Source organism: Lissotriton vulgaris, chromosome 11 (genome assembly GCF_964263255.1).
Source record: "Lissotriton vulgaris chromosome 11, aLisVul1.2, whole genome shotgun sequence".
Lineage (NCBI taxonomy): Eukaryota > Metazoa > Chordata > Amphibia > Caudata > Salamandridae > Lissotriton > Lissotriton vulgaris.
The window spans coordinates 616,620,848-616,647,565 of record NC_141699.1 but is presented as its reverse complement, the minus strand read 5'-3'; the positions used below and the strand labels follow the sequence as shown (position 1 = coordinate 616,647,565).

The following is a 26,718-nucleotide window of genomic DNA, read 5'->3' as shown; positions in this document are numbered from 1 at the left end:
TATTCTTCTCGGGCGGGCGTGAACCCGCCCCCTTCCGCCTCCCTGGGCGTGGCGGATGGCTTCGGTGTCTAGGACAACCCACTTTTGGGCGGGAAAAAGCGCGCCCCGGCTACGCCGCTTCGGGCATACCAGCCGAGACGCGCCTCCCGCCCAAAATGGCTTCCCGGGGGGATCGGGGTACTCCACCATACGTTCGGGGGGACCGATTGGTCGCCCCTTTCCAATAGTCAAGTTTTGCCAGAAAGAGGGCAGACACCACAGACTTTTGCACCTCTTGCAGGATGAACTGGAAAACCTTCCTCTGCATTTTCAAGATGTAGAAAGACAGATTGCTGTCATGCATGAATCCTAAATGTTTGGCATTTCGAGCCTGGAGTAGGAGGATTTCCTAACTCTTGCGGCCATCATATAGGTGACCATAATGAGGTATTGTTTCCAAATAGCAAAACCTTGGTTTTACCCGAGTTGAGCTTTAGACAATTCTCACTCATCCCTTTGCTGACCTGTTGCATACAATTGTAAAATTTTACTACTGTATCTACAGGGTTGCTAGCCACTGACACCATATTTTGGGTGTCATCGGAGTGCCATGGCAACTGCATCTTCACTGTAGAGTTTTAGATCTTCAATGTAAGCATGTCAGAAGCTTTTGTGGGGCTGCAGATTCACAGCATCTGGCAGTATCTAATGGTGTTAGCCCGTTAGATGCCTCCTCATTGTTAAATAGAGCAGAGTTGGTTTAATACCTGTAAATATTTACAGGACTGTGAAAAACACTGAGCCTGGGCAATAATGAACACCTCTGACCTCCTTTTCTAAACAGCCTACTCTTCTGACATTGTTGACTATCTGGCCAACTTCCTGGGTATAAATGATCTCCTTAGTCTTTCCATGGCAGTACCCTTAAACATTACATGCCTTTGTTTGACAGAAATGTAGAAATATGTGTACCGCTTGTAGTTAATTCAACGTTTCCTGTGATATCATACAGGGTAAATGAGCCTGATTTTGTGTCGAGTGTTAATGGAAAAAAGATTAATTTCTGGAGAAAATATATAATTTGGAGGAAAATCCAATGAAATGTCTTTCTACGTTGGGGTGGAATGGTGGAGACTATTCTATCGGTCGATTCTCTTCAGTTTAAGAATTCCCTCTAAAAATTAGACATTTTGCATTATCGCCCAACTATGGGCCTGATTCAGAAAGTCAAAACTTATACTTTCGTGTGAGTTTAGGATTGTGTGTTATTCACAAAGGGATTTACGACTAGTTTCTTTACAAGTGCGTATTCCCCGCACATAAAAAGATAGGTCTTTTCCTGTGCCGCGACTCTGCACTCGTAAAGATACTACTCATAAATCCCTTTGTGAACAGCAAACAATCAACTTTTACTTGTGCATGGTAATGGAGTCTGATGAACTTGTTAGAAAAGCCATAAAAGGCGCAAGTTTGAGTAGTATTCTGCAGAGCAGCATTGAAAGAACTGAATATAATTTGTATTGTATTGCCCTGGTAATCACATTTTTCACAGCAAACCATTAACAGGATTTAGAATGTCATGGATGGTGAAAAGACTGGGATGCTAAACACAATAATTAAAATAGGGTTAATGACCTGTTTCTAGCATGCATTATGCTCTGACAGAATTCTTTCTTTTCTCTGCCTTACCTTTCAGCCCCATCTCGCTGCGTAGATTGATTTGTTTGTCTCTTTGTGTTGTCTGGATTGGTACGCATCGTTGTCTCATTATGTTTTATTGTCATTTTTGCGCTGGGTGTGGAATAACAATGTATGTTCAGGCAATGCTTTGTTGTTCTTTTTCCTTACAATTAATATTGAGCTGTCTTGGCTTGAAACGCTAACAGCAGACTTTTAAATTAGCAAACACACAGCCTCCTTGTGTCCTTTCTCTGTCCTTCCTAAATGAAGATGTGAAGTTTGCTTTCAAGAGCTTGTCTGTTACAGTTTTATTTTTAGGTCATTTTGGAGAAAGATGTAATGCTCAACCTGTGGGAAGGAGCTTGCAGGCGAAGTTTGGAATAATAGCTGGACATGACTGAATAGGCTTGCAAAAGTGAAAAAACGCAACACATTTTTGTGTCTGTGAATTCCTTGGAGACTGTGTTTTGTAGTATGTAAAGCAGCTCTACAGTCGTACTACCCATGCATTACAAAATGCTGTTCACAAAGCTACGCGTAGAGATCTCAGCTTCCACCTCTCGTATCTTTTCTGTACGGCGACCGCCCTGACGCTCGCGGACACCTCTGCACCCATATGTACATTTTTCAGTAAATAATGTGGGTGGTGGGTGAGGCTAGGAAAGTAGCTAGGAAAAGGGGTATAGTTACTACAAAAAGAGAGGGGGTTATGGATAATTAAGAAGGGACATGCTAATACAAATGCACACCCACCCAAGAGCGAGACCATTACTATTTACAAGCTACACGAAAGTTACTTGAACACTGAATTTGTAAAAATAGGTGTAAATGAACTCCAGCCCAGCCTTGGAGTAAGTCGAGTAGCACACACGATGGATCATAGGTATTGCAACACACTCCCATGGAAAACAATGAAATAAAACAGCACGCCATAGGACATAAGGTTAAATTAATTAGATTCAATTATGTCAGCATTTAAGCGATAGATAGATAGATAGATAGATAGATAGATAGATACAGCTATAAACTATTTACAATTAATACATTATTTTATGATTTTAAACTATAATAATAAACTTAAAAGAAAAAAGTTAACTTAAAAAAAAAAGTTAAACACAAAACCTGTAACAAAGTTTACTATATATTAAATAGTAATGTTAGCAAAGGCTATTATTTTTTTAGTTATTGTTCACAAATAATAATTTATATAATAAATATATTTAAAAGAATAAATGATATAAAACACATTTAATTTGATAATGTGCTGTTTCATTTAATTATAATAGATCTAGGTTATAAAAAATACATAGTTTAATTTAGATTTAGATTTCATATTAAAATATGTGGAATATTTAAAAAAATTAATAAACTTTTATAATGTATCCTATATCTTCCCATAGGCAGAGATCTAGATGTCCGTGTGCAGATTTGGTAGTATTAAGCTTACACTGTTAAATCCTGTTGTAGGAGGCTCCACCCATGATTTGACATTGAAGTCTACACCTCAGTGTAAATCTCCACTCGGAAACAGTGAATAGCAAAATGATGTAGAGTTACACCTAGGTGTAACAGTAAATATATAGGTGAGTAACTATACACATGTTTATTGAACTTTGTGAATAGCCTCTAGGTGGCTGTCACACCGGTTTGGTTAATATTTGATCATTAAGGGCTAGATTACGAGTTTGGCAGTCCATAGGACTGCCAAACCTGTGGTGGCCACCGCCGCACTGGCGATCTGACCCCCAATTTACAACTTTGACGGTCGGATCGCCATGGCACCACCACTACTGCCAGGGATCTGTGATCCCTGGCGGTGGCACAGTGGTGTGAGGCGCAAAATGAATGGCGAGGCTGCTGCAGCCCGCCAACCATATTACAAGTTTCCTCACTGCCAGCGGTCTCATTGTGGTGTTCACAGCATTGAACTGCTACCGGGAGGAAACTAAGTTGGCCCTACCGGGCCCCCTGGTGCCTCAGGCCATGGGGATGCATGCAGGGAGGGCACAAGTTTTGCCCCCCTGTCTACATGCAAGCCCAGTTCCTACACGGCATGGATGAACAGTCCATGCCGTGCAGGAACTTGCTTTGGTGTTCCCATTGCTGTGCCTTTTTAAAAGGCACCACTGTGGAAACGCCAAATGACCACCCATCAGACAACGAAGCAGCTCGTAATCTGCCGGGCGGGTGGGGGTAAGCTTTAGCGGGTGGGAGAGGCGTGGTGGTGTGCCACCCCGCTCCCACACAGCCAAACTCCGAATCAGGCCCAAAGACTGCCATTGCCTCAGAGGAAATAGGCATTTAGCTTTCCCTGGAAAGACATAGAAACAATCTGTAACATAAGTTAGTCCTCTATGCCGTTTGTCCCTTCTCTCCTCTTACATCAGTATTTCACTCATGCTCACACTGTTCAACCAAGTTACTTTTGCAAACCTCTGCACATTCTGATCAGTGTCTGTCCCCCAGTCATTTTACCCTTCTCACTGGCCCCTTTATCTCTCTTACATGTTTCTTCCTACCTGCCAGAATATTTCTGCATGTCATTATAACCACCCCATCCCTTCCCCACCTCTTTGTCAGTCCTGAAACCCTAGCCCCTCTGCGGGTCTCTGACCCGGTACTTCCTATCTCTCTACCCCTTGACCCTTTCCTCCACTTTCACTTGCATCCACTGGTATGAATAAAGCACTGTGAATGAGCCACCATTGGGTGGCTTGTCAGTTCTAAATCAGGTCCTCCTGGACAATCAGATTCCATCCATTGGTGTTTGATTTTTTCAAGATTAGGGAATGACATTGCAATCTCTGCTGTTGCACAAGGAGGAACACTCTTTGAAGAGTACTGGCTCTCTGCCTCTTCCAAGACACTGCATCTGCACATACTAAAAACAAACTTACATCTGTCTTGCTGTTGACCAACTATCCATGCAGTAAAGATTTTGCATTTAAAAGCCTGAACATAGATTATATGTACACATTTGACAAGACCCACGAAACACAAAAATAGATCCAGATGACTGGAAGGTGGAACACTTTAGGAAGACTGAAATTGGTCTCTGGTGCATATCTTTAAATTGGGATCTCTCCTTACGACCAACCTTTGAAACGTGCTTTCATTATTTCGATCAAACCTTGACAAATCTTCCTCTGCTTCTGAACATCTCATTGATTAAAAATTATGAACTTTCAATATGTTTCAATACTTCTGGAGGTAATTACTTTGCAGAACAGCCAATATAATGCTATTGGTGCCAGTACACATAAATACCTCAGTCAGTCCATCATCGTCAGTATGGCAGCAGTCCTGGTCTTAAGAATGAACTCAAACCTACAATTATCTAACCTAAACATAGATATTGGACAATGTCAGCCTGAACCTGGCTTTACAGCCAGTTACTGAATCATGCTTGTAAGCAAATAGTCAACTCAAATTGAATCTGCAAATAACCACGTCAGAATTAGGACACATGCTTCTGTGGTCCCAGGAACGGACTGGACCTAAATCCAACTACAACGTTTGTCATTCCTTCGTAGGTCTGGTGTTAATCAAAACCCTTTGATATTCTAAAATCAAATATTTATTATAGGGGGCATTCAGCATCCTGATTCACTCATTGGTCTGTGTTGTGTCATTCACATATTTTATCTGCCCTCTAAAGCATACAGCATGTGGCAGTGGTCAGCCCACTTCAGCCATTGGTTAACTTCACTGTGTGTAACAGCATTTTGCTCTTTCACAAGGAGCTCATTTACACACAATCTAGTTTCCTCCAAAGACAGGAACTACTACGGCAATGTTTGCCTTATAAAAAACAAATATATGTTTTATTGTAGCCAATCTATTGTATATTTATACTGGCAGTGGTGTGGCAGCTCCACCACCAAAAAAGTGTTACAAAAAATAAGACAAACAAGCATTGGCAAAACAAAAAGTCTAGCATCCAGCACCAGACCTGTTGGCTTGCCCAATGCTTGTTAAAATTGTCGTTATTAAGCTTTTTACTCTCAGAACCAATACACATCCATACTGGAAACTACATTCATTACATGAAGATTGTGGAACAGAGACACACCAGCACTAGTGATTCTTGTACCAGAGAGGACATAGACAGACCATACATCAGCAAAAAAGGTTCAATGCTAGTGCGAAACTGTGAAGATGCTTCATTAGCTGAACACGAAACTAGCGCAGTACCACTCTCTAATTGATGTGTGACGATCAAATGCCTAACTGCAGAGTTCCTGAGTCTGTTAATGTACTGAAAGTTTTGTCTTCATTTTCTAAATGATAGGTGGCTGTATTTTTAGCGATAGTTTTTTGTGAATCGTAGGCAGAAGCTATCTACCCTAAAAAATATAGCATTTTAATCCCATGTCATATATATCAGTTGAAATACTATCTATTTCTCTACTCTGAATGTCGGCCTGCATTGCTATTCAAAATGAAAGAAACGTTCCTTAGAAATCTTACTCAACAGATTAAAATTCTTGGCGGACGTTTTATTATAAAGTGCAGAGAATACAGACTGAAATGGGAATATTTAGTCAAAAGCCCAGTTGAAGTGCCAGGTTCCCAGCGGGTGTCTTGAATGGTATGCTAACTGGTTCCTTGATTTCTCTCTGCAGTTGCATGGGGGTTTGAGAGGGAAAAGATAAACTCGATTTTTGTTGATGTTTTTGGGGCCTTGAGTGTGCTGATCAGGAACAGTCTATCCTGAACAACCATGGTAGGTCCCCACTAGAATGTTCACAAGCAACCCAAGATCAGTTTATGCTTATTTTTGGCCTCATCAGTGAGCTGCAGCTCGGCTCCAGTGACACATTGAGCACCACATGAGCAACGCCCATAGGGCTAAAAGGGCTTCAGCCCCCCCACCCCCGCCCACCCACCACTGTTGTGTGTCTCAGCCCGGGCTGCTGCAGCTCGAGCTGCTGTGGGCTCGGCTGGGCAGTGTCTGCAGTCTTATCTCCGGCACACCCGAGTTTTTCACAGGTCTTTAAAGACCATTTGCATATCTACATTCCTTTGTAAATTGGTTACAGAGGCTTCTTTTTTTCTGGTTCCAATACCCCACTCTGCCTATTCCTTACATTTGCATTTGACATTTACCGCCGTAGTGTGAGAATGCATTTCATGAAAAGAAATATAAAGTAGGGTTGACAAAAGAAGAATGCCAACCATGTGTTGTTTAAAGAGCCTGCAAAGACCTCGTATTGACACTAAATATGGTTATAAATTAAAAAGTATATATTCATTTGTAATGTGACTTTTCTCTCCTTGTTTTTTTTTAATTATCAGTCTTGGATCATTCAGTCAGCGCTAGAACTCAATTAAAGGAGCTTTCTAGTTATATTTGCTGTTCGAAGTATACACAGATAAGTGCTGAAAATATGGCTTTAGGTGACAGCTTGTTTTTGTACCGTCTGGGACATGAAAATAAAGAGGTGGCAACCCTAATCGTAAGACTGGAAGTTTGTTGCTGGGTCCCTACATGATTTATTTCCTCCATCATCGTTCCCTGATTAATGCCATAATAGCAATAGTTAACTTCTATCTGAAACCCTATGCCGCCATCATTAACATGCTGAGTTACCTCAAGTCTCTTGGAATGCGCCCTGCATTCAGACAACTCACTCCTCATTCTCGCCCTTCACTTTCACGCTCACCCGGCACTCACATTGATCACCATGCACTCACACAATTCACCTGCTCACCCTGCACTCACAGTGATCACTCTGCACTCACAATGCACTTGCGCTGTTCACCCTATACCTCATCCTGCTGTCACAATAGCGCACTACTCACCCTGCAGTCATGTGACACAATCTGTAATCTCACTCAAACAAGCCCATCACTAACCATGCCTTCATTCGTCCCACTCTGCACTTACATCCGCACCCAAATTCATATGGTCACCTCACTCTCCCTGCAGTCACTCCTCTTACCCTACTCTAACACTGTTGCATCGCTCACCGTGCACTCACATGGGCACTCCTGCCACACACACATCACAGAGGGTTAATGTGCCTGCTACAAAGAACGTGTACCATGCAGATCACAGAACTGAATGTGAGTAAACTATGAGTACCACTATAATAAATTAAATGTTTGTCAGAAAAGTGCTATAGAGTGATGAGGTGCATTATTGGTGAGTGGTAGTGAGGGAATTCATGGAGTGGGATTAAATGGGGGAGGGGCACCAAAAAAAGACTGTTGCACCGCTTGCGACCAGTGCTAGAGCCAGCCCTGCCAAACCTGTGGTGGCTACCGCCGCACTGGCGATCTGTATCCTGAGCGCGGCTTCCGCTTTAGTGACACTGTGCTCAGTTTATTTTTTTATTTAATTAAATTTCATACTGAGCGCGGCGTCCACTTCTAGGATACCGCGCTCTGTTTCATTTGTATTTTTAAAAAACTTTTATAGTGAACGTGGTGCCTGCTTCAGGGACAGCACGCTCTGTTTTTATTTTATTTTTTCCTGTAAAACTGAGCGCGGCACCGCATCAAGGACGCAGCACTCGGTTTCTTTTTTTTAATTTTTTTTACTTTAACACTGAGCATGGCGCCCGCTTCAAGGACACTGCACTCAGTGTTAAAGTAAAAAAAAAAAGAAACCGATCGCGGTGTCTTTAAAGCTGCGCCGCGCTCAGTTTTAAACGTAAGTATTTGCAAAGCACTAGGTATCGCATTTACGCGAATTTAATTATTGGGATTGTAAATTACAAAGCCTTTTATTTACGTTTTAAAAAACAAAAATAATAGGCATTGCATTTACAATGCCAATAGCTTAAACTTGTGTAAATGCAAGACCTATTGCATTGCAAATGCTTGTTGTCCAAGCAACTAGTATGGCTTTATGTAAACAGTAGACAATTAGAAGCTAGCCAGTGAGAGGAATCCGTCAGCCCATTTTCTTCAATCATAATATTCAAACATCTGCATTCAAGGAAATTATTTCCTAAACAGTTAAGCTTTACAAAGTTAAATTGGTCCTGCCATTTAGATACTCCACAGTTACCTGAATCTTCCCATCCCAGCAAAACTGTCAGAAGTCCTTGGCTTATTCGGCTAGCATCCTGGACCACATGCTTCCTACTCGCAGAAACTGATTGGTTTTCTATTTTTATGGCAGTATATCGGACCCTGTCCATTAATATGGACCGGTTGGAAAAGGCAACCACTGCGTGCTCCAGACAGTGTGAAGTTGAAGTTTTCCTCTGACCATATTCACATCACGGTCCCTAGTCCAATGTGCCGACATCCTTCTTGATCATGATAACTGGCACCATTCTAAAGATGACTGTCTCTCTAGGCCTCCAATCACATAGAGATTACTTGACCTGTGTGGCGTAATGGCCAGACCCGCCGACTTTGGAATTTGGGAACCAGGTTCGAGCCTCGGTGTCGACTTAACATCCTGTGATTCTGGGCAAATCACTTAGGGCCTCATTGTGATGTCGGGCGGACTGAGTCAGCCGACACTGTTGTGGTCTCGGGACCGACTGATCTTCGGTCAGGAAACCAGACACCTTTATTACAATGCGACCACACATGGTGCGGTTACATACTCCCATTTCTCTATGGGAGCTTGTGCTGCGGCTGTATACTCTGTGCAGCTCAAGCTGGGAGTTTCTATATGGGAACTGGAGGCCGCAGGGAGAAGAGGAGCCATGCTAGGTGCCCCTAAAGTCGCTTTCCAACAGGCTTTCCATGCCGGAAAGCCTGACATGGCAAGCCTGTTTGGAAACCAACATTGTTTCCCGATGGCAGAAACGCCGTCCTTAAGGGATTATGTTCCGGTTCCGAATGACCGAGCCTTTTACCCCTTCCGAAGCCAGCCTGAAAGACCGGCCGGTTTCACTTCTGGCCACCATCATTGTAATACAGCGGTCGAAAGAGAAACCGTAGTTGTCGGTCGGAAAGCCTTCCACCACAGGTGGGAGGCTTTCCAATCAACATCATAATAGGGCCCTTAATCTCCCGGTTCCCCCACTAAAATGAATCTGTTGTTGTGTAATGTTCACTGGTGCTCATGTAAACATGAAGCAAAAAGCTGCACTCACTGGGACAGAAATCTTGATGTTTTTCACCTTGGTGGACAACAGTTAGAAAGTTGCCTAAACATAATCTACTATGAATCCCAGAAACACGCTATTCCTTTTGAATATGAGGTTAGACATCCACCAATCAGTTGATCACAAATCCTAAACTCACCAAAAGATCCATATACAACCATACTTGATAAGATCGCACGTCCCGTTTCTTGGCCATAGAAATCATATCATTCAAATGAATTATCGTTTTCAGCCCCTACAACTTGCATCAGTTTCATACTTTTTTTTTATTGGAAGAAATCAAGGGGATTGCCATGATAGATCAAGACTTTCAATACCAGGATACAAAGAGTGTTATAATTAATCAGTTTCATTTAAAAATATAAAACAAATAATGCATGATTGCTCACAATTCATAAATACTCACCTATACTCACAAAGTGCATCCTGCAGTAACATTATTTTAACAATAGATCCTAAACCAACACTCTCACTTCTATCAAATGTGTGTGCTGCCCATATCCTTTTGAAACCTGTTGTGCTTAAGGACTGTTTTCTACTTACAGTAGTCTCCTCTGGTTCTTAATAATGACGTAACAAATACCACCTTTGGTTAACATGAGAGGTAGAAGAATTGATCCATTCTTTGACTATGTACAGTCGAGCTATTGAAACATATATTGTTTCTCTAAGAAACTTGCCATGTTTGTATCTGTAACCAGCATTATACTTTGTGCAGTAAACATAATATCAGATTTGACAATATGATATAGCTTCTCAATTGTATTAGACCAAAAATCATTGAGTTTCTGACAGATCGCAAACATTTGTAGAGCGTCAGCATTAGGTATTCCAGATTATGGACAGTGTGAATCTGACCTTTTCCCACTTGAATAGTCTACTTTGTGTATAACATAAGTGATTAATGACCTTGGACTGCTGGAATTTTAAATTGGTATTTTTAAAGGTTGCATGGAGTAATGAATATGCCTGCAACATCTCATCTGTGGAGATCTTGAACCCAAATTTCTCATGTCATTTATTTGCAGTGGTCTCAATGCCATCCCTTTAGCGTGACTGTAGATAAGCAATTCCAACAAATGTATCTGTTCTAAACATGTATCTAGAGGGGGATTTCCATAAAATAGTCCTGGATCTGCCAATACTTAAAACACATGTGCCACTTTCTGAAGAAGCTACCATGTGTTCTATGCAAATTTAAAAGTCTTAAAGCAAACCATCTTGAAATAATTGGGGTCTGATATTCGGAGCAAAAATCCTCTATTTCCATCTCCTAATTCAATTTGATACATCAATTGATTCTTGCAGTCTTGCTTAATATTTAAAAAACTTCAAATACGCTGCACACAACAGAGAAATCGTAATACTTAAAACCGGGAAAAGGCCATCCACCTTTATCAAACGGGAGTTTGATATATCTTGTCTAGGTTTGTGATAACTCCAATTAAAGCTATTGTTTACAGAGTGTCAAGATGTTCAAATAATGCTCTGGAGAAACTAGGAGACAGAGTGTAATGAATATAAAAATCTTGGTAGAATATTTATTTAATGAGATTACATTGTCCAACCAGGCTGACTGGTAGTCAATGCTAGCATTGCTTGTCAATAATGTAATGTGTAAGAAGAGCTTCTTAATTAAGCGTTATAATACGTCCCGCGTCTACACACAGAATAATGCCCAAATAGGTTGCTGTAGAGATAATAGGATGATCTGTATTCCTATATTCATAATTCAGAGTGATTCTCATTTTGGATGCATTTATTCTGTACCCTATTAGGGGTCTAATTTGTGGGGCTACTGCCTCCATTATACTAATTGCTGCAATGGCACATAATGAATAAACCAATGAATTGTTCTTGTAGGCTGATTATTTTAAGTCCATGCCATTGATTGAGAAATTAAGTATTAATGGATTTCCGTGTACAGTGAGTGTATATGTGTGTCCAAGTACTTTGAGAATAGTAATGAAGAAATGGAACAGCCCTGCCATGTACCCCTTGAAGAAATGGACATAGACTGAAATCTGCCCCATTACATCAACCTAGTCTGTAGGTTTCCCATATAACACCTTAATGTGCTGAATAATCGGATCACTGAAATAATATCGAGGGACAAAATATCGACTTGCCAAAATATCGTGGACAAAATATCGACAGTCAAAATATCGAGTTTGTATCTACAAACAGGTAAGTACAAAAATATCGAGTACAAAATATCGTTAACAATAATATAGATGTAAAAAATATCGACTTTATTAAAAACAGTGTTAAATTAAATTAATATTAAATTTTAATTACTAAAATATACTTAAAAATACTTAAATTAAATTATAATAATTAAATAATAAATGAAAATAATAAAAATAATTTTTTACAATCTTATTTGTTGACCCTGAACCCTAAAAATACCCCTTTACCCAAAAACCCAAAACTGACCCTTAACCCTAAAAATACCCCTTTACCCAAAAACTGAAAACTGACCCTGAACCCTAAAAATGCCCCTTTACCCAAAAACTGAAAACTGACCCTGAACCCTAAAAATACCCCTTTACCCAAGAACTGAAAACTGACCCTGAACCCTAAAAATACCCCTTTACCCATGAACTGAAAACTGACCCTGAACCCTAAAAATACCCCTTTACCCAAGAACTGAAAACTGACCCTGAACCCTAAAAATACCCCTTTACCCATGAACTGAAAACTGACCCTGAACCCTAAAAATACCCCTTTACCCAAGAACTGAAAACTGACCCTGAACCCTAAAAATACCCCTTTACCCATGAACTGAAAACTGACCCTGAACCCTAAAAATACCCCTTTACCCATGAACTGAAAACTGACCCTGAACCCTAAAAATACCCCTTTACCCTAAAACTGAAAACTGACCCTGAACCCTAAAAATGCCCCTTTACCCAAAAACTGAAAACTGACCCTGAACCCCAAAAATACCCCTTTACCCTAAAACTGAAAACTGACCCTGAACCCTAAAAATGCTCCTTTACCCAAAATGTATCAATATTATTTAATTACCAATTAATTATTAATTAACAATGACAATAAAGTAAATATATTAGCACATTAGCTGTAATTATTTTAATAATTAATATTATTTTTTCCCAATTAATTACTTAAAAATAACACAAAATTATATATATTAAAAATTTACTCTAATTAATGTAATTAACTAATTACAATTAATGAATTACCAATTAATTACTAATACAAAATATGTTCAAAATTATATTAATTAATTAACTAATTAATATTAATTAATTATCAATTAATTATTAATTAAAAATATTAACAAACATATATTAATTAATTAATTATTATTAAATTACTTCCCACCCTATTCCCCTATAAACCCACAACCCGCTACAGAATGACATTACGCAAATATTATAAAAACAAAATTTATTTAATAAAATATTTTATAACATTAATACACACTTTTCACACATATTATTACATAAAAATACACTATAAAATATTATATATTATTAAAAAATCGATATTTTTGCTATCTATATTTTATACAGTCGATATTACTTCACTTACCTGAAAAACAATATTTTTGTAGTCGATATTATGTCCAGTCGATATTTTGTCCAGTCTATATTTAAAACTCGATATTATGTCCAGTCGATATTTTGGAGTCGATATTTTGTCTGTATACCGAATAATCATAACAATGATACCATTTATCCATACATGGCCACCGAAAGTGCCATGAGATGCAACTGAATGCCCTTTTCTCCATTAAGTAGTATCATACTAGCCTGTGTGGTCAAAATCTTAACAGCATCGAATAGAGCAATAGCATTTTTCATACGAGTGCTTGCATCAAGCTCATATATAAATCTGTGTTGCTGTGAGCTGACTGCTCTATAATCTGTGCAAGCCCACCACCAGTATTTTTGAGTATATATTTGGGCGTCATATTAATGAGTGAAATAGGCCGGTATAATCCACAGTCATCCATTGGCTTGCCTTTCTTTAAATATACAGCAATATAGATGAAATCCCATGATCCTGGCCTTTGATATCCCTGCCTCGACACTCTGAGTAATTCGTAAGGATGCAGAAGCTGACATCGTATAGTGTAGGTTTGGTAGAATTCCATAGGTATCGCATCCTCGCCTGTTCCCTTTCTATTAGGCAGTGACTCTATAGTACTAATCACCTCCTTGAGTGTAATGTCCACCTCTAGGCTTATGTTTCCATTTGCATTGAGCTGGGAAAGCCTTATTCGTGAATCAAATGGTTCCATCTCTTCATCAGAGCCGCTTGAACCTACCCTATATATCATGATTGAATTGTTGGTGGAACTGTTGTACAATATTCCTATCTGAATCTGTGTTTGTTCTAATATGCTTAAAGGTGCATAATTATTTCTTTCTTCGAATTTATCAGGAAGTATTTTACCAATGGATTCCCCTTAATCTTTTTCTATGTAAATGTAAATATATTGGCATTTATATAGCGCACTACTTACCCATAGGGTCCCAAGGCGCTTCAACCACTGCGAAACTCTTCCTGGCTTCCCTGAGAGATGGTCCCTTAATGGGTATTTCCAGGGTGAGACCAGGCATCCCCGGCAGTCTGGTGGGGCCGGTAGTGAAGATGAGGCAAGCTAATGCCCAGAGTTGCCGAGTGTGATCGCTGATCAGAGTGGGCACCGAGGCGAGAGAATTATCGAGTCCGCTGACCCTGGTCCAGAAACCTGCCGCGCCGGGAATCGAACCCTGGTCCCGGGCCGTTCTCTGCTCTCGGGTCTGCCGCCTCTAACCAGTGAGCCACACTACTTCACTACTATAGCCTTTTGCATTAGAAATGCTGCAGCAGCTTTCTATCTTTTAGTGTGGCCGATACGCACATGCATTGCAACCATTTGCAGATATATTATTCCTCCCATCCCGACGCCAATATCAAATGCCCTCCCTGCAGCTTTAATAATTTGATTCTCCATATATTCCTTTTTTTTCCTATATAAAGCACAGTTCGTTGCAGCAGCCCTCATGGTGGACTTGACAGTATACCAAACCACATGCAAAGGAGCAGAACCAGTATTGATTGCAAAGATTTCAATTATAAGCATTCTTTTTTGATCCTTGAAACACGTGTTCAATAAAAATGACCCTTCGAAAGTCCATCTTTTTATGACTGATTGTATCATAATCAGACCCTTACTTTATCAAAAATGTGCACCTTGATTTAATTCTTCTTTTATTATTTGCCGCTTTTTTTTAAGTTGTTCAAACCTTATACATTCCAGATAGTAACACTTAAGGTCAACATTCTAAAATTCGGAAATCGTCAGTTCCAGCTCTGCCTGTTCAGACACTACTTATGTTTTGCATATCTAAGCTCCACCATGAAACAACGTTTATAAAAGGAGAGCATTTGAACAATTCCTTTCTTTTTTTTTTTCTTTTAGATTTAAAACTTTTTTATTAAAATATAAAAGAAAAAAGTAGAACATACATTTGGCATTTTTATATACAGTACATGTGGTACGCTTCGCTTTTATGTACTCCTGAGGAGAGAGAGGAAAGGAAGAAAAAGAAGAAGGAGAGGGGGGGTTCTTAGTTGTGTGTCCTTGGTTGGGCTCTTGTCAGCTGTGCATCTAGGAGCTCCCACATCTCTTCTTTTGAGTTGTGTTCCTTTGAGTATTTCCCCGTTATGTTGTCCGCTCCTCTGAGAAAGGTGACCCAGTTCATCCACGTTTTAAAGTTGGCTTTGGCTGTGTTTTTCCAGTTTGTTAGGATTATTTTTAGGGCCGCTGTGAGCATTAAGTCTAGTAGGTCTCTTTCCTCTTTGCTGTTTAGGTCTGCTGTCATGTGTTCTGTGGCCAGGCTTACAAAGCTGATTGTTAAGTCTTTGTTGAATATTTCGTTTAGGAAGTCGTTCACTTTCATCCAAAACTTCCTGACCTTAGTGCAGTTGAAGATGAGATGTTCTAGAGTTCCTTCTCCTCTCCCGCAGTTCCAGCAGTTGCTTGATTCTGTAATGCCAATTTTGTGGAGTCTTGATGGTGTCCAGTAGGCTCTGTGGAGGAGCTAGAATTTTGTCTGGGCTAGTTGTGGGCTTATCTTGTTTGTCGATGCCGAGCGCCACAGTTTGCGTCGTTCGCTGTCGTTTAACTGCCTTCCCAGGAGTAGTTCCCATGTGTTCGTTGTTTTCTTATTCAGTGACGATGTGGATGGGTTGAGGAGCTTGTATATCTTCGCCGTTTGGTGGCCTGCCGAGTTTAAGGTTTGCATGTATTTGATGATGGTCGGTTCTTCCTTTCTTAGGTTTGCTTTCGTTATGGCTGTTTTGATTTTCAGAAAGGTGTAAAGTTCCCGGTTTGGGAGTTCGTGTAGTTGTTGCAGGTTTTGGAATGTTAATGATAACTGGTTTCTAGCTAATGCAGATTCAATGATAAATCATGTCCTTGAAATTATCCATCTTTACTTCCCTTTTAGAAACCAAAACCTCATCCCATGACTCATTCCCATTATCTCCACCTCCTTCTCTTATAATCTAAGTCATTCTCCCTACTGGAAAATGTTGTCCCCTTGTGTACTGGTGGATGATGCAAAGTACAAAAGTAGGGGGTTGCTGCAAAGGAAATGTAGTTCCTAAATGAGTGAAACATATTGTTACATTTAATCTTAAATATCATCAATCTTATCATCTTTAGAGAAAAGAGGCAGAGAGGCAGGGGCAACATCACTTACAACGCAACTTTTACAACGCAGTGCCTTTACGATGCAACTTTTACAACGCAAACCATTACAACGCATTGCGCTGGGGGGCGCTCTATGATAGGGAATAGGTTTAATTTACTGTCCAACACCTTCCCTACTATCCACGGGGACTGGAGTTGGAATAGTAAATTAAACTATTCACTATCCAGTGCCCCAAAGCACTATGCGTTGTAAGGGTATGCATTGTAAAACCCGCGTTTTAAAAGCATGCGATGTAAAAGCATGCGTTGTAATGTCGTACATCCGAGAGGCAGAGACCAGATGCCCAACCACTGCCTCTATTTTATTTCTAAACATCTTAAGCAGCAGCAACAGGGTTGCATAAGTAGGTCTGGCCTTGGCTGATTATGTTCAGTAGTGCTGTGTTCTGTAGGAAGACATGTGCATTATTTGTTGCTGCCTTTACACTGTTCAATAGCAGAAATCAGAATGTATGAAAAATGTAATATTTCCTATAGACGTAGGAGAAATTGAACAAGCCATGGAAACAATGGAGTGTCGTAACAAAAGGTTTCCTATATATACCATTATGGATCTTGGTTGATACCCTGTAGTCTAACGTCTGTGAAATGGATACCTTCATTGCCCTCTGTATTTGCAAATCAACATCCCTGTCCGCCAAATCTGGAAAAGTTTCCTGAAACAATCCACAAAAATATATGCATGTCATCGCCTTTTCACCCTTCTTTAACACAATGCACTCAGAGGTTGTTACAACATTGGCTATTCTCGACGTCTTTCATCTCAAATTACACATCTTGAATGACGTTCTCATGGGCATCACCCAGATTAATTATCGAGCTGTGGCTTCCTCTTTCTCTGCAGCTCGCTGCTCAAAATCCGAATTCCTATTGGATATAGAGTCAGTAGGGATCGTGATACCCTGAATAGCTTGTTGGGTTTTGAGATGAGATGCTTATGCATATTTATAATGATTATCAATTATTTGCTAGTTGTTTGAATCAGCTGTACTATTTCGACAAGAGTTGGATTGGATTTATCAGATTCTGGACCACAAAATGGCCCCAATGATTCATGCACATTTTTTGTGAGGTGCCTTCATCACCCAAAAACCTGAAAGGTTTAGTTGCCTCATGAACCAAATCCAAGTCATAGCTCAAGTCAAGGTCTGAGTCATAAATCAATATACCCCTTTCTCTCCTTTCAATCTGAACTTATCCTTGCAGATTGTCTGCATGGGGTTATTATCGGGCGAATATCTACAGTCTCTATAGATTCTATAGGATGCAGCAGTTTCTCTTGTCCACCTTGTCCATCTACTTATTTCTCCCCTTGCTTTTTCCTTAATCAATGCAATTTTTTGTTGAAACCTCCCTCTTTAGCAATCCAGCTATCCTTTTCTTTAGGCCTATCACCAATTTCTTTGTTACAAGCTGTTTTTACTGTGTGATAGCATCTGTAATGTCCACCATACAACGCTGTCTTTTACAAGAGCACTTTATCCACGTTTTCTTTGGCTGCAACCCCAGGTTGAGATGGCGGGTCTTTCAGGCTTGTGCTCTTTTTCAATTATAGATCTCTCATATTCCTGATCTTGGGCAGTTGTACCATGATGCAGACCAACCCCATCCCAAGTAGTGAGTTTTGGTGTTTTATTACTGTCCTTAGCGTTGCAGGCAAGGGTATCAATAATATTACACCGTCTATTGCCTCCAGTACTCCTTATGTTCCCAGCGTTTTTGCTATTGCTTCCTTTCCTTTGTGTCCATTATGTAAGGGTTCTCCTGACTAATTGTCTCGTGCCTCTGACTTTCCTCACCCATGCTCCACCTCAAACCAGGATACACTAGCGTCTCTTTTTCACTCTCCTCCAGGTGAAGCAGTGTACGCACTGCTTTCTCTCTTTCCTCTGTGAGCGGCATTCATGTGGCTTCACTATTCTGTGAGAGGATTAGATTCAGAGAAGAAGCTCTTGGTTGGGGTATCATCTCTCTGTGCTGAAAGGTCTGTGATGTTGGTCTTAGCGTGTCCTTCACCTGGCATGCAAACTGCTTTATTGTGCATGTACCCACTCCCTGTAACCGTATGCTCTGCGGGAATAGAGGAGCCCTTATCTTGCCCTTGTATTGTTGCACTCTCTCGCTGTTTGATCCAACAGCGACTATTCCAGGGCGCAGTGTGATAGAACACCTGCCATTGTTGCTGTGGAGAGAGCAGTGTGGAAGGCGTCTTTTGATGATTGGTCAAACAACTCAGTTATGGGTAATGGTTTCTCAGATGGGGCCTTTACCCCAATCGAGGAGGGCTTTACCATGGTAGACCTAGCAGCTGCTACTGGGATTAGCTGGAGGTGGTCTCTGTGTACCTGTTGCATACCACTAGAAGTTGTGTTCTGCCATAAGGAACCATTGTACACCAAAATGCCCTACAAGGTACAATTTGGATTGGATCAGGACTGAGTTAGGGTACATGCCATTGCGTCTCAAATGCACATTTCTCTGGCCCATTGCAATATTTCTCCCTGCCACTAGTCTCATAACTGGCATATGTACAGTCCCAAATTGCTTTTGTGCTCAACCCGCTACACTAGATTTCCCTACCAGCTGGGACCTATTTCAGAATGTTCTTTATTATTCACAAGACTTTCTTTCTTGAGTATTTATCTCAGGGTGTTTTTTTAATGCACCAGAAGCCAAGCAATAGCCAGCCTGGATATCTTAAATCGCGGAAAACAACGATCATTGTTCGACTTATATCTACACTCGCATCAGTGGTTTGAGACTGGGCCATCCATCCATCCTCTAGTCAAGAAAGGAACTAAAGGGTATTTTATGCTCCGCCCTGAGAGCCTAATTTAGAAATTGGTGGACAGGCTAGTCCACTACAAAAATGTATGTCCTTTTTGCCATCTTACAGATGCATTATAGTCTATGGCCCTTGGAATATCATGAACACATCTGCCACATTTTTGATGTAGTATCCTGTCCGCCAAACTCTAAATAAGGCCCTAATTCTCTGACAGCAACATTGTGTTTTTGTGATCTCCAAAACTGTATTAATTGCACCCACAGCCGTCAAAACGGGGAAACAACCTTTACATCGCGGTGATTACATCGCAATGCCAATACAACGCGGTCATCACATGACTTCCTTGTTACCACACAATGCCATTACTACGCAAGTCATTACATCGACTTGCAGTAGATGGCACGCTAACATAAGGAACAGTATAGTTTACTATTCCAACACCTTCCCTACTGTTGCATAGGCTGGAGTTGGAATAGTAAATTATACATTTCTAATGTTAGCGCGCCATCTACTGCAAGTCGATGTAATGACTCGCTTAGTAACGAGTCCTATTCGTCAAAACATGATGATATTTTTCTCTTATAAATTCCACCATAGGATGATTCATGTTTACTGTGTTCATGATTCATGCTCTCATGCACTGAAGTGTGCAAGGGTATTGGTCCTACCTAAATGACTCCTGTTTGTGAAAATCAGTGTGAGACTAAAAAAGGTGAAATGTGATGGCAACCACAATGCTTTAAATATTTGGGTCTTGATTTTGGGAAGGATTTAATATCAACCTTAAAAATTAATGAGGAACTAACCTTAAAAAAGATTTCCACATTGTTAGACGGCTGGTCACCCAAGTTTCTCTCTTGGTGGGGCAGGGCAGAAAATCTCAAAATGATGTCCACCCCACTGGTGAATTATTTAGCTAGCATGCTTCCAATGACTTTTACGGACAACTTTATCAAAAAGGTGGATAAGCTATTTGGTGAATTTCTGTGGTGGGGGAAGAAAGCCAGGATATCATTGAAAAAGTTGCAACTAGCAAAAGAGAAAGGTGGCCTGGGCCTTCCCTTGTTCAGGAACTACCAGACGGCTTTCCCCTGTAAACAGGGAGCTTTCTGGCTGGTAGACTCTCCATCCTACGTCCCAGTGTGGTTAACCATTGAAAAATCTATCATTGCACATGCACCCCTACCAACCCTCCTTACTATGGATTTAGCACACTTACCTCATTCCAAATACATCCTGTTGAACACTAGACGAGCTTTGCTAAGGCTTGACCAATCCCATAAAACTAACTACACTATCAAAAAACCCACTTTTGTGTCACTTTGGAGAAACCCCATGTTCAAGCTGGACAGCAAAACCCTCTTCTGGAATCTGTGGGCTGAAAAGGGCATTAATATGGTTAAGGACCTCTATGATGGTGCACAACCCATTCCTTTCTCGACATTACAGAAGACATATAATTTGCCCCCCATAGATTTTTATCAGTTCCTGAAATTGAAATCTGTCATCTCTAAACGTAACCTTGCCACTGACTCACCTTGGCTTTTGACACGCCTACCTCATCTGATTCATGCTGGCCACTTTGTGTCTAAAGTCTACAAGTTACTCCTCCCTCTGCCCAAAAACTCCCACAGACTGGCGGAAGGTAAATGGGAATCGGAATTTAACTCAACGGGTATAGTAATAGACTGGGATGTAATACATAAAACTGCCCTGTCCAATAAGATATCTCCAATTCTTTGCCAGACAAAATACATGTTGTTGAACAGAACGTTTTGGACCCCGCATAGGCTATTTAAATGTCATCTGAGAGACACACCCACTTGCTGGAATTGCCAGACAGCGATTGGGGTTCTTGCCCATATGCTTTTTTACTGCCCTATATTACAGACATTCTGGGGAAAGGTCTTTGCTTATATCCGCCAAATTTTTAAAATTGACTCTGTGAAGGACTTCATTTACATTATACTAGGTGCACTAGACCCTCAACTGCCGGACATTCATGACCGCCAACTTCTAGATCTAATGATGACACTGGCATGCAAGGTTATCCTTTGTAAATGGAAGAGCTCATCTGAAGTCAATTTTGGAATATGGCAAGAATGGCTCACTTTTCTGAGAGGAGCTGACAATCCAGCTCTGCAAGCGACTACATGGAAATCCTCCAGCAAGAAATTATGGAAATCTCTAGATGCATCATCTTTTCACTATGACCCTCCGTGATGTAATACTTAATATTGTAGTCTATTCATATGTGGTTGTTTATATAGTTCTCCACCTGATCACATTGTGCACACCTTACTTTCTGATAGCTTGGATGTAATGTACCTGATCCGCTTGTCTTAATTTTTCCTTTGGTTTTCTGTAGGTGTCATTTAACAACATGTTTGAATCAACCGATGTAATTGAAGCTTTATTGTATTGTCTTTCCTTTCTTTTTTTCCTAAATTCTCAATAAAAACGATTTGAAATAAAAACAATTAAAAAAAAGGCTTGTGTTTTTTGTGATATATGTGGTTGTAAATATTTCCCAAATTTATGCGAACATTTTTGTTAGTCATTTTATTGATTAGTACTGTGGCTAGATTTTTATTTTAGTAATCATTAAACTTGTGCTCTTTTTTTCTAAAAACTTCAGGACTCGTCATGGGGTTAATTATACGGTATTCAACAAAGGCTTCGAATCTTAGTGGAGAGGTGTACGGCTGCGAGAAGCTGAAAGGAAACCCGGGGACCCTGCTATTAAACATTACAGAACATATCTACGAGTATGAATATAAGAGGGAAATAAGCCAGCACAACATTAACAACCACCAAGGCAACATGATGCTGCAGAAGGTAAAACACATGTCCTTAGTTATCAATGCCTCGTCTCAAAGATTTCGAAGTTTTCCAATAGCTGTACATTTCTCAGTGGATTTATTTTATTTACTTTTATTTTAAAGGTTTTATATAGCGCTGGCTAGACCCGGAGGTATCCGAGCGTTTTACATGAGAATCAGAACATTGTTGCAGGTTACACGATTACAAAGGTTACACAGTTATTAGAGCTTGGCAAACATAGTTACATGTACGGTCGAGACAAAACAAAAAGACACATACGTAAGGGAAAAAGCAGGCAAGGGGGGAGATTCAGGGGAGGGGGTAGGAGCAGGGGAAGAAGACAGAGAATGGAGGAGTGAAAGAGGAGGGGAGGGTGAGAGACACTGCATGGAAAGAGGAGGGGGAGGGTGACGGGGACAGAAACCGGTATGCGAGTGAAAGCTGCGTCCAAAGTCCAGTAAGCTGTGATCCCTGGGGAGGTGGTATCATTTCCCCATACCTGTTGCGAGAGGCTCCCTATACACAGTGGACTCTCTCAGAGGGGTCTCTGAGACTCCAAGGCCTAAATACTGGATCCTTCCCCAAAAAGGGGAGAGGGAGTGCTTTGGCAAGGGGTGCCATACCATACCTCTAATGTGAATGGGTCCCTTGGCTCTGTGGACTCTCTCAGCAGATTCGCTGAGACTCCAGAGTATAGATATTGGATCTTTCCCCAACAAGGGGAGAAGGAGTGCTTAGTCAAAGGGCAAAAAAGGACAGGGGGCTAGGCGGTGTGGCGGGCAAGGGGAAAGATTCAGGTGAGGGGGGATAGGAGCAAATGAAGTAGACAAAGAAAGAAAGAGTACTAAATGGGAACAGACAAAAGCACCATAGTTTCCCATTGACCTTAACATCTTAAAAATGAATCGAACTTTTCTTAGTTCAAAATTGTATAGAGTTTTTGTTACCGTCCAGAAGGTCATGACTAATTCAGTGCAAGTACTCTAACTAAAATATGTTTTAGAGTTCCGTGAAAAAAACCAAAATAGTATGCATAAACATTCTTGCGTACTTGCCAATCTTCCATGGCAAAAAGATGTAGGATTTTTTGTTTTCAAAACCACCAATTAATATAATGATGACATTATCAGAAATAGCAAAATGTGGGCTTTGTCCCACTGCTGACATCAAAGGAAATCACATCACATGACATCGGGCCAAGATCAGAAGAAATGATTCACATGACGTGAAAACGGGCATGCCATGAATGGCAGTTTTAGGCACTGTCTTACGCTTGTCTATACTAACTGACATAGCAACGAAGACATTTAACTAGTAACGTTACGCTATATATAATCATGGCTTTAAGTGATATTGGTTATTGTTTTGCTTGTTATTACAGTGACCCCTGATGAAGGGCAGCTTTAGCCTGAAATGCATTGGGTTTTTTACAAATAAAATACTTTCTTGGATGAATTTGCATCATTCGTGTTTTTTTGGAAGAGGTTCGGATGGCCTACCTTGAACACAAGAAAACGGGAAATTGGCATTCCATTCCACTGTGGATGGATATCAAATTTGAAAAAGTTGAAACTAGTGATTCATATGTTTGGATTAATAGATTTACATAGATAAATATGGAATATTTATACGGTCGCCACAAAGGCGCAATTCAGCTGTGCGTTTGGTTGGGGCAAGACGTCGCCCCACTTTTGAAGATTGTTCTTATCCAGGTGCCATTTGGTCCGGGCACTAACCAATCTGCACGCACTTTGTTAAAATAATGGACAAGATTACAGGAGTCATGAGAAAATGGTGTGCATCCCACACCCCCAAAAGTCGGATTTTATGTATCTTAGCCAGGATATATTACCTGAGCCATGGATATGTAATATTTCCTCTGAATCCTGGCTGTAGGAACACAGCTCTGGGGTAGCCCACATTCTCCTCCAATATAGTATGGGCCTCAATTCTGTCCTGTCAGATATTGTTTTAAGTCTAAGGTCCAACCTGAGTGGGAGCAGGGGGGTTCTAATGGCTAAGCCTGCCAACTGGCCCACATTTCTGCACCATAATAAGCTGTATCTAGGGCCTAGGGCTTGTAAATCTGTATGGCTGGCAAAATGGGTCAGAACTGTGAACTTTTCGACAATTTGGTTATTCCTCCGTCTATCTGTTTTATTTTTATTATGCGCAGGGTTATGTGATTATGCCACCCAAGATGTTCTGTTGGCATAATACCCAAATACTGAAAGGTGCACACACACTCCAGTGGCATCCCTGCTGACATAGGGCTTGACCTAGTCAAGAGCCCATGGTTCAGACCATGTACATGGTTTCAACCACATTATTCTCCAAACACCCTCTACTTACAGAAACACTCAAAACGATCCAACAATGTTTGGAGTCCCATTAGTGATTTAGAGAGGAGTAGGGTTGTCGGCAAACATGAGGGCAGGAACCCTCATGTTTGCCAGACTAGGTGCATCATTTTCACATTGGTCTAGAAACGATACTAGACTGTTAATATATAGCGTAAATAATATAGGGGCGAGTATTCACCCTGTCCGACTCCTCTGTTGGCAGGAATTGGGCCAGTCAACTCTCCTACTTGGCCACATCTAACCTGCTCATAGTTGTTGTCATTCAGTCTTATAATGTCTAACAGGCAGCTGGGCACCCCCATTTCTCAAATCCATAAAGACAATGTAAAGACGACCACCGCCCAAGATGACTACTTTCCGGAAAAGGAACTGAAGGCGAAACACTTGGTTGAATATGCATGTGCACTCCCAAAAACCCACCTGCACTGTTGTCAGGATTTCGTTTGCTATTAACCATTTCTGAAGTCTATCAAGAATTACCCTGCTGAATAGCTTTTGTGAGCTAGCTATAAGATGTATGGTTCTATAGTTAGTCGGTAAATCTCAGGAGCCCTTTGTAAATATAGAAACAATCTCTGCCCCTGTTCATGTTGGTGAGAGGGGTGCCCTTTTCATTGTATTTACTTTGTTCGACCTAAGTTGGCAGGGTATGCCCAGACGTGGTTCCTTTGCTCACTTTGCCACTGGATTCAAGCTAGCCTGGCTGTTGAGGGGTGTTACCCCGAAACCGGTCCCAGGATGCTTGTTTCCGGTCCAGGAAAGACTTGGCTTGGCAGTTCAGGCTGGACTGTTCCCATGAGGCACCGAGTCAAGACTGATTTGCGTATTGCTGGGTCTGAACTGGGGTGGATGAGTGAGCTAAAGAACGCAGATGGATTCAACCTAGATCTGTTGTTGGGGACGAGTGTCTGAACATTTTCAGTGCTCTGTCCATCATCTCCTTGTGTTTGCACCGCAGAGAGCACCACCCCAGTTCACACCGCAACCCTTGTCTCACCGACCCCCTACGCCGCCACCGAGCTGCTTGCTTGGCGACCTGGGGACACCGCACTTTGCACCGCCTCGCTTCACATCACCACCCTGGTATCGCCAACACCGCCGATCCATGCCAAATTGACGCAGCTGCCTGCAGTGTTGCCTGGGGTCATCGCTCGTAAGTTACTCGATGCGCCCCCCTCCATCCCACACCGCAGTCTTGGCTTACTTACTCCGGCACCATTGACTCCAGATTATCTATCGACTACAGTGCATCAGCAACGATGATGCTGCTGCTTGCACCGAGACCTGCAAGCACGGCAACAAGCACTGACCCACTTCACACTGTAGCCCTGGTCTCACCGACACCACTGGATGCCCTCGCCGAGCCGCTGCCTGCACCACGACCTAAAGGCGCAGCATGCAGCACCGCTCCACTTTGCACTGCAGCCATGACTCCTGCCAATGCCGGTGCTCCTGACTTCAACCTCACGGAGTTTGATCTGCAACGTATGTGACTTCAAGGTCCCGCAAACCCTGCACCGACCTCCGGGACCAATGCCTGCCGACCCCGTCTCTTCGGAGATCGTAGCAAGGTCCCCAACACCCTGCATTTCCAAAGTACTGTTTGCGGGTCTTCCTGACACCATAGCTGGCCCACGACGCTGCGGTCAGCCTGAACTGTTAGATTTGTTTGTTCATGGCGCCGTGATAGCCCCAGACAGAGCTATCGACTTCAAGGAACTGTATTTTGAGACTATTTTTGCAATATTCATATTTTGATTACTGGCTGTTGTATTTTTATCATCTTGGTCTTGTTGTACACAGATAAATATTGGCTGTTTTTCTAAAACTGATGTAGTGTCCTTTTGTAATGTTTTTGCTGTATTGCTGTGTGTTATGTGCAAATGCTTTACACAGTGCCTCTGAGATAAGCCTGCCTGCTCATGCCAAGCTACCAAGAGAGTAAGCAGAGGGTATTTTACATGTGTAATCCTGCTTGCCCTGATTAGAAGGAAGGGTTACTACTTGAACAAAGTGCATACCTCTGCCAACTAGAGACCTGCATTTCTAACATTGGCTGTCAGCAGTGAGGATAGGACTTGCATTTGCACTTGACCCACAGTGATTGGTGCACACTACTACCGTATCGCAGACCACTACGTAGCTCATAATGTTTTTCTTTTGGCCTATTTTGTCTTTCCATTGAACTTAAACTTTCTACTGCACGATGCCCGAATCAAGATTATCATCAGTTGCATCCCTAGAAGTGGCTTTTGAAGAGGAAAGGCTAGAATCCTA

General features: G+C 41.3%; 1 protein-coding gene across 1 annotated transcript in view; it reads left to right on the top strand.

The window, feature by feature from the left end:
• SLC9A9 (solute carrier family 9 member A9) overlaps nt 1-26,718 on the top strand; it is a 3,064,289-nt gene that overhangs the window by 143,297 nt on the left and 2,894,274 nt on the right. The window contains exon 2 of the mRNA XM_086943725.1: nt 21,894-22,093. Coding sequence (XP_086799851.1) covers nt 21,894-22,093 — 200 coding nt within the window. The remainder of the gene's footprint in view (nt 1-21,893; nt 22,094-26,718) is intronic.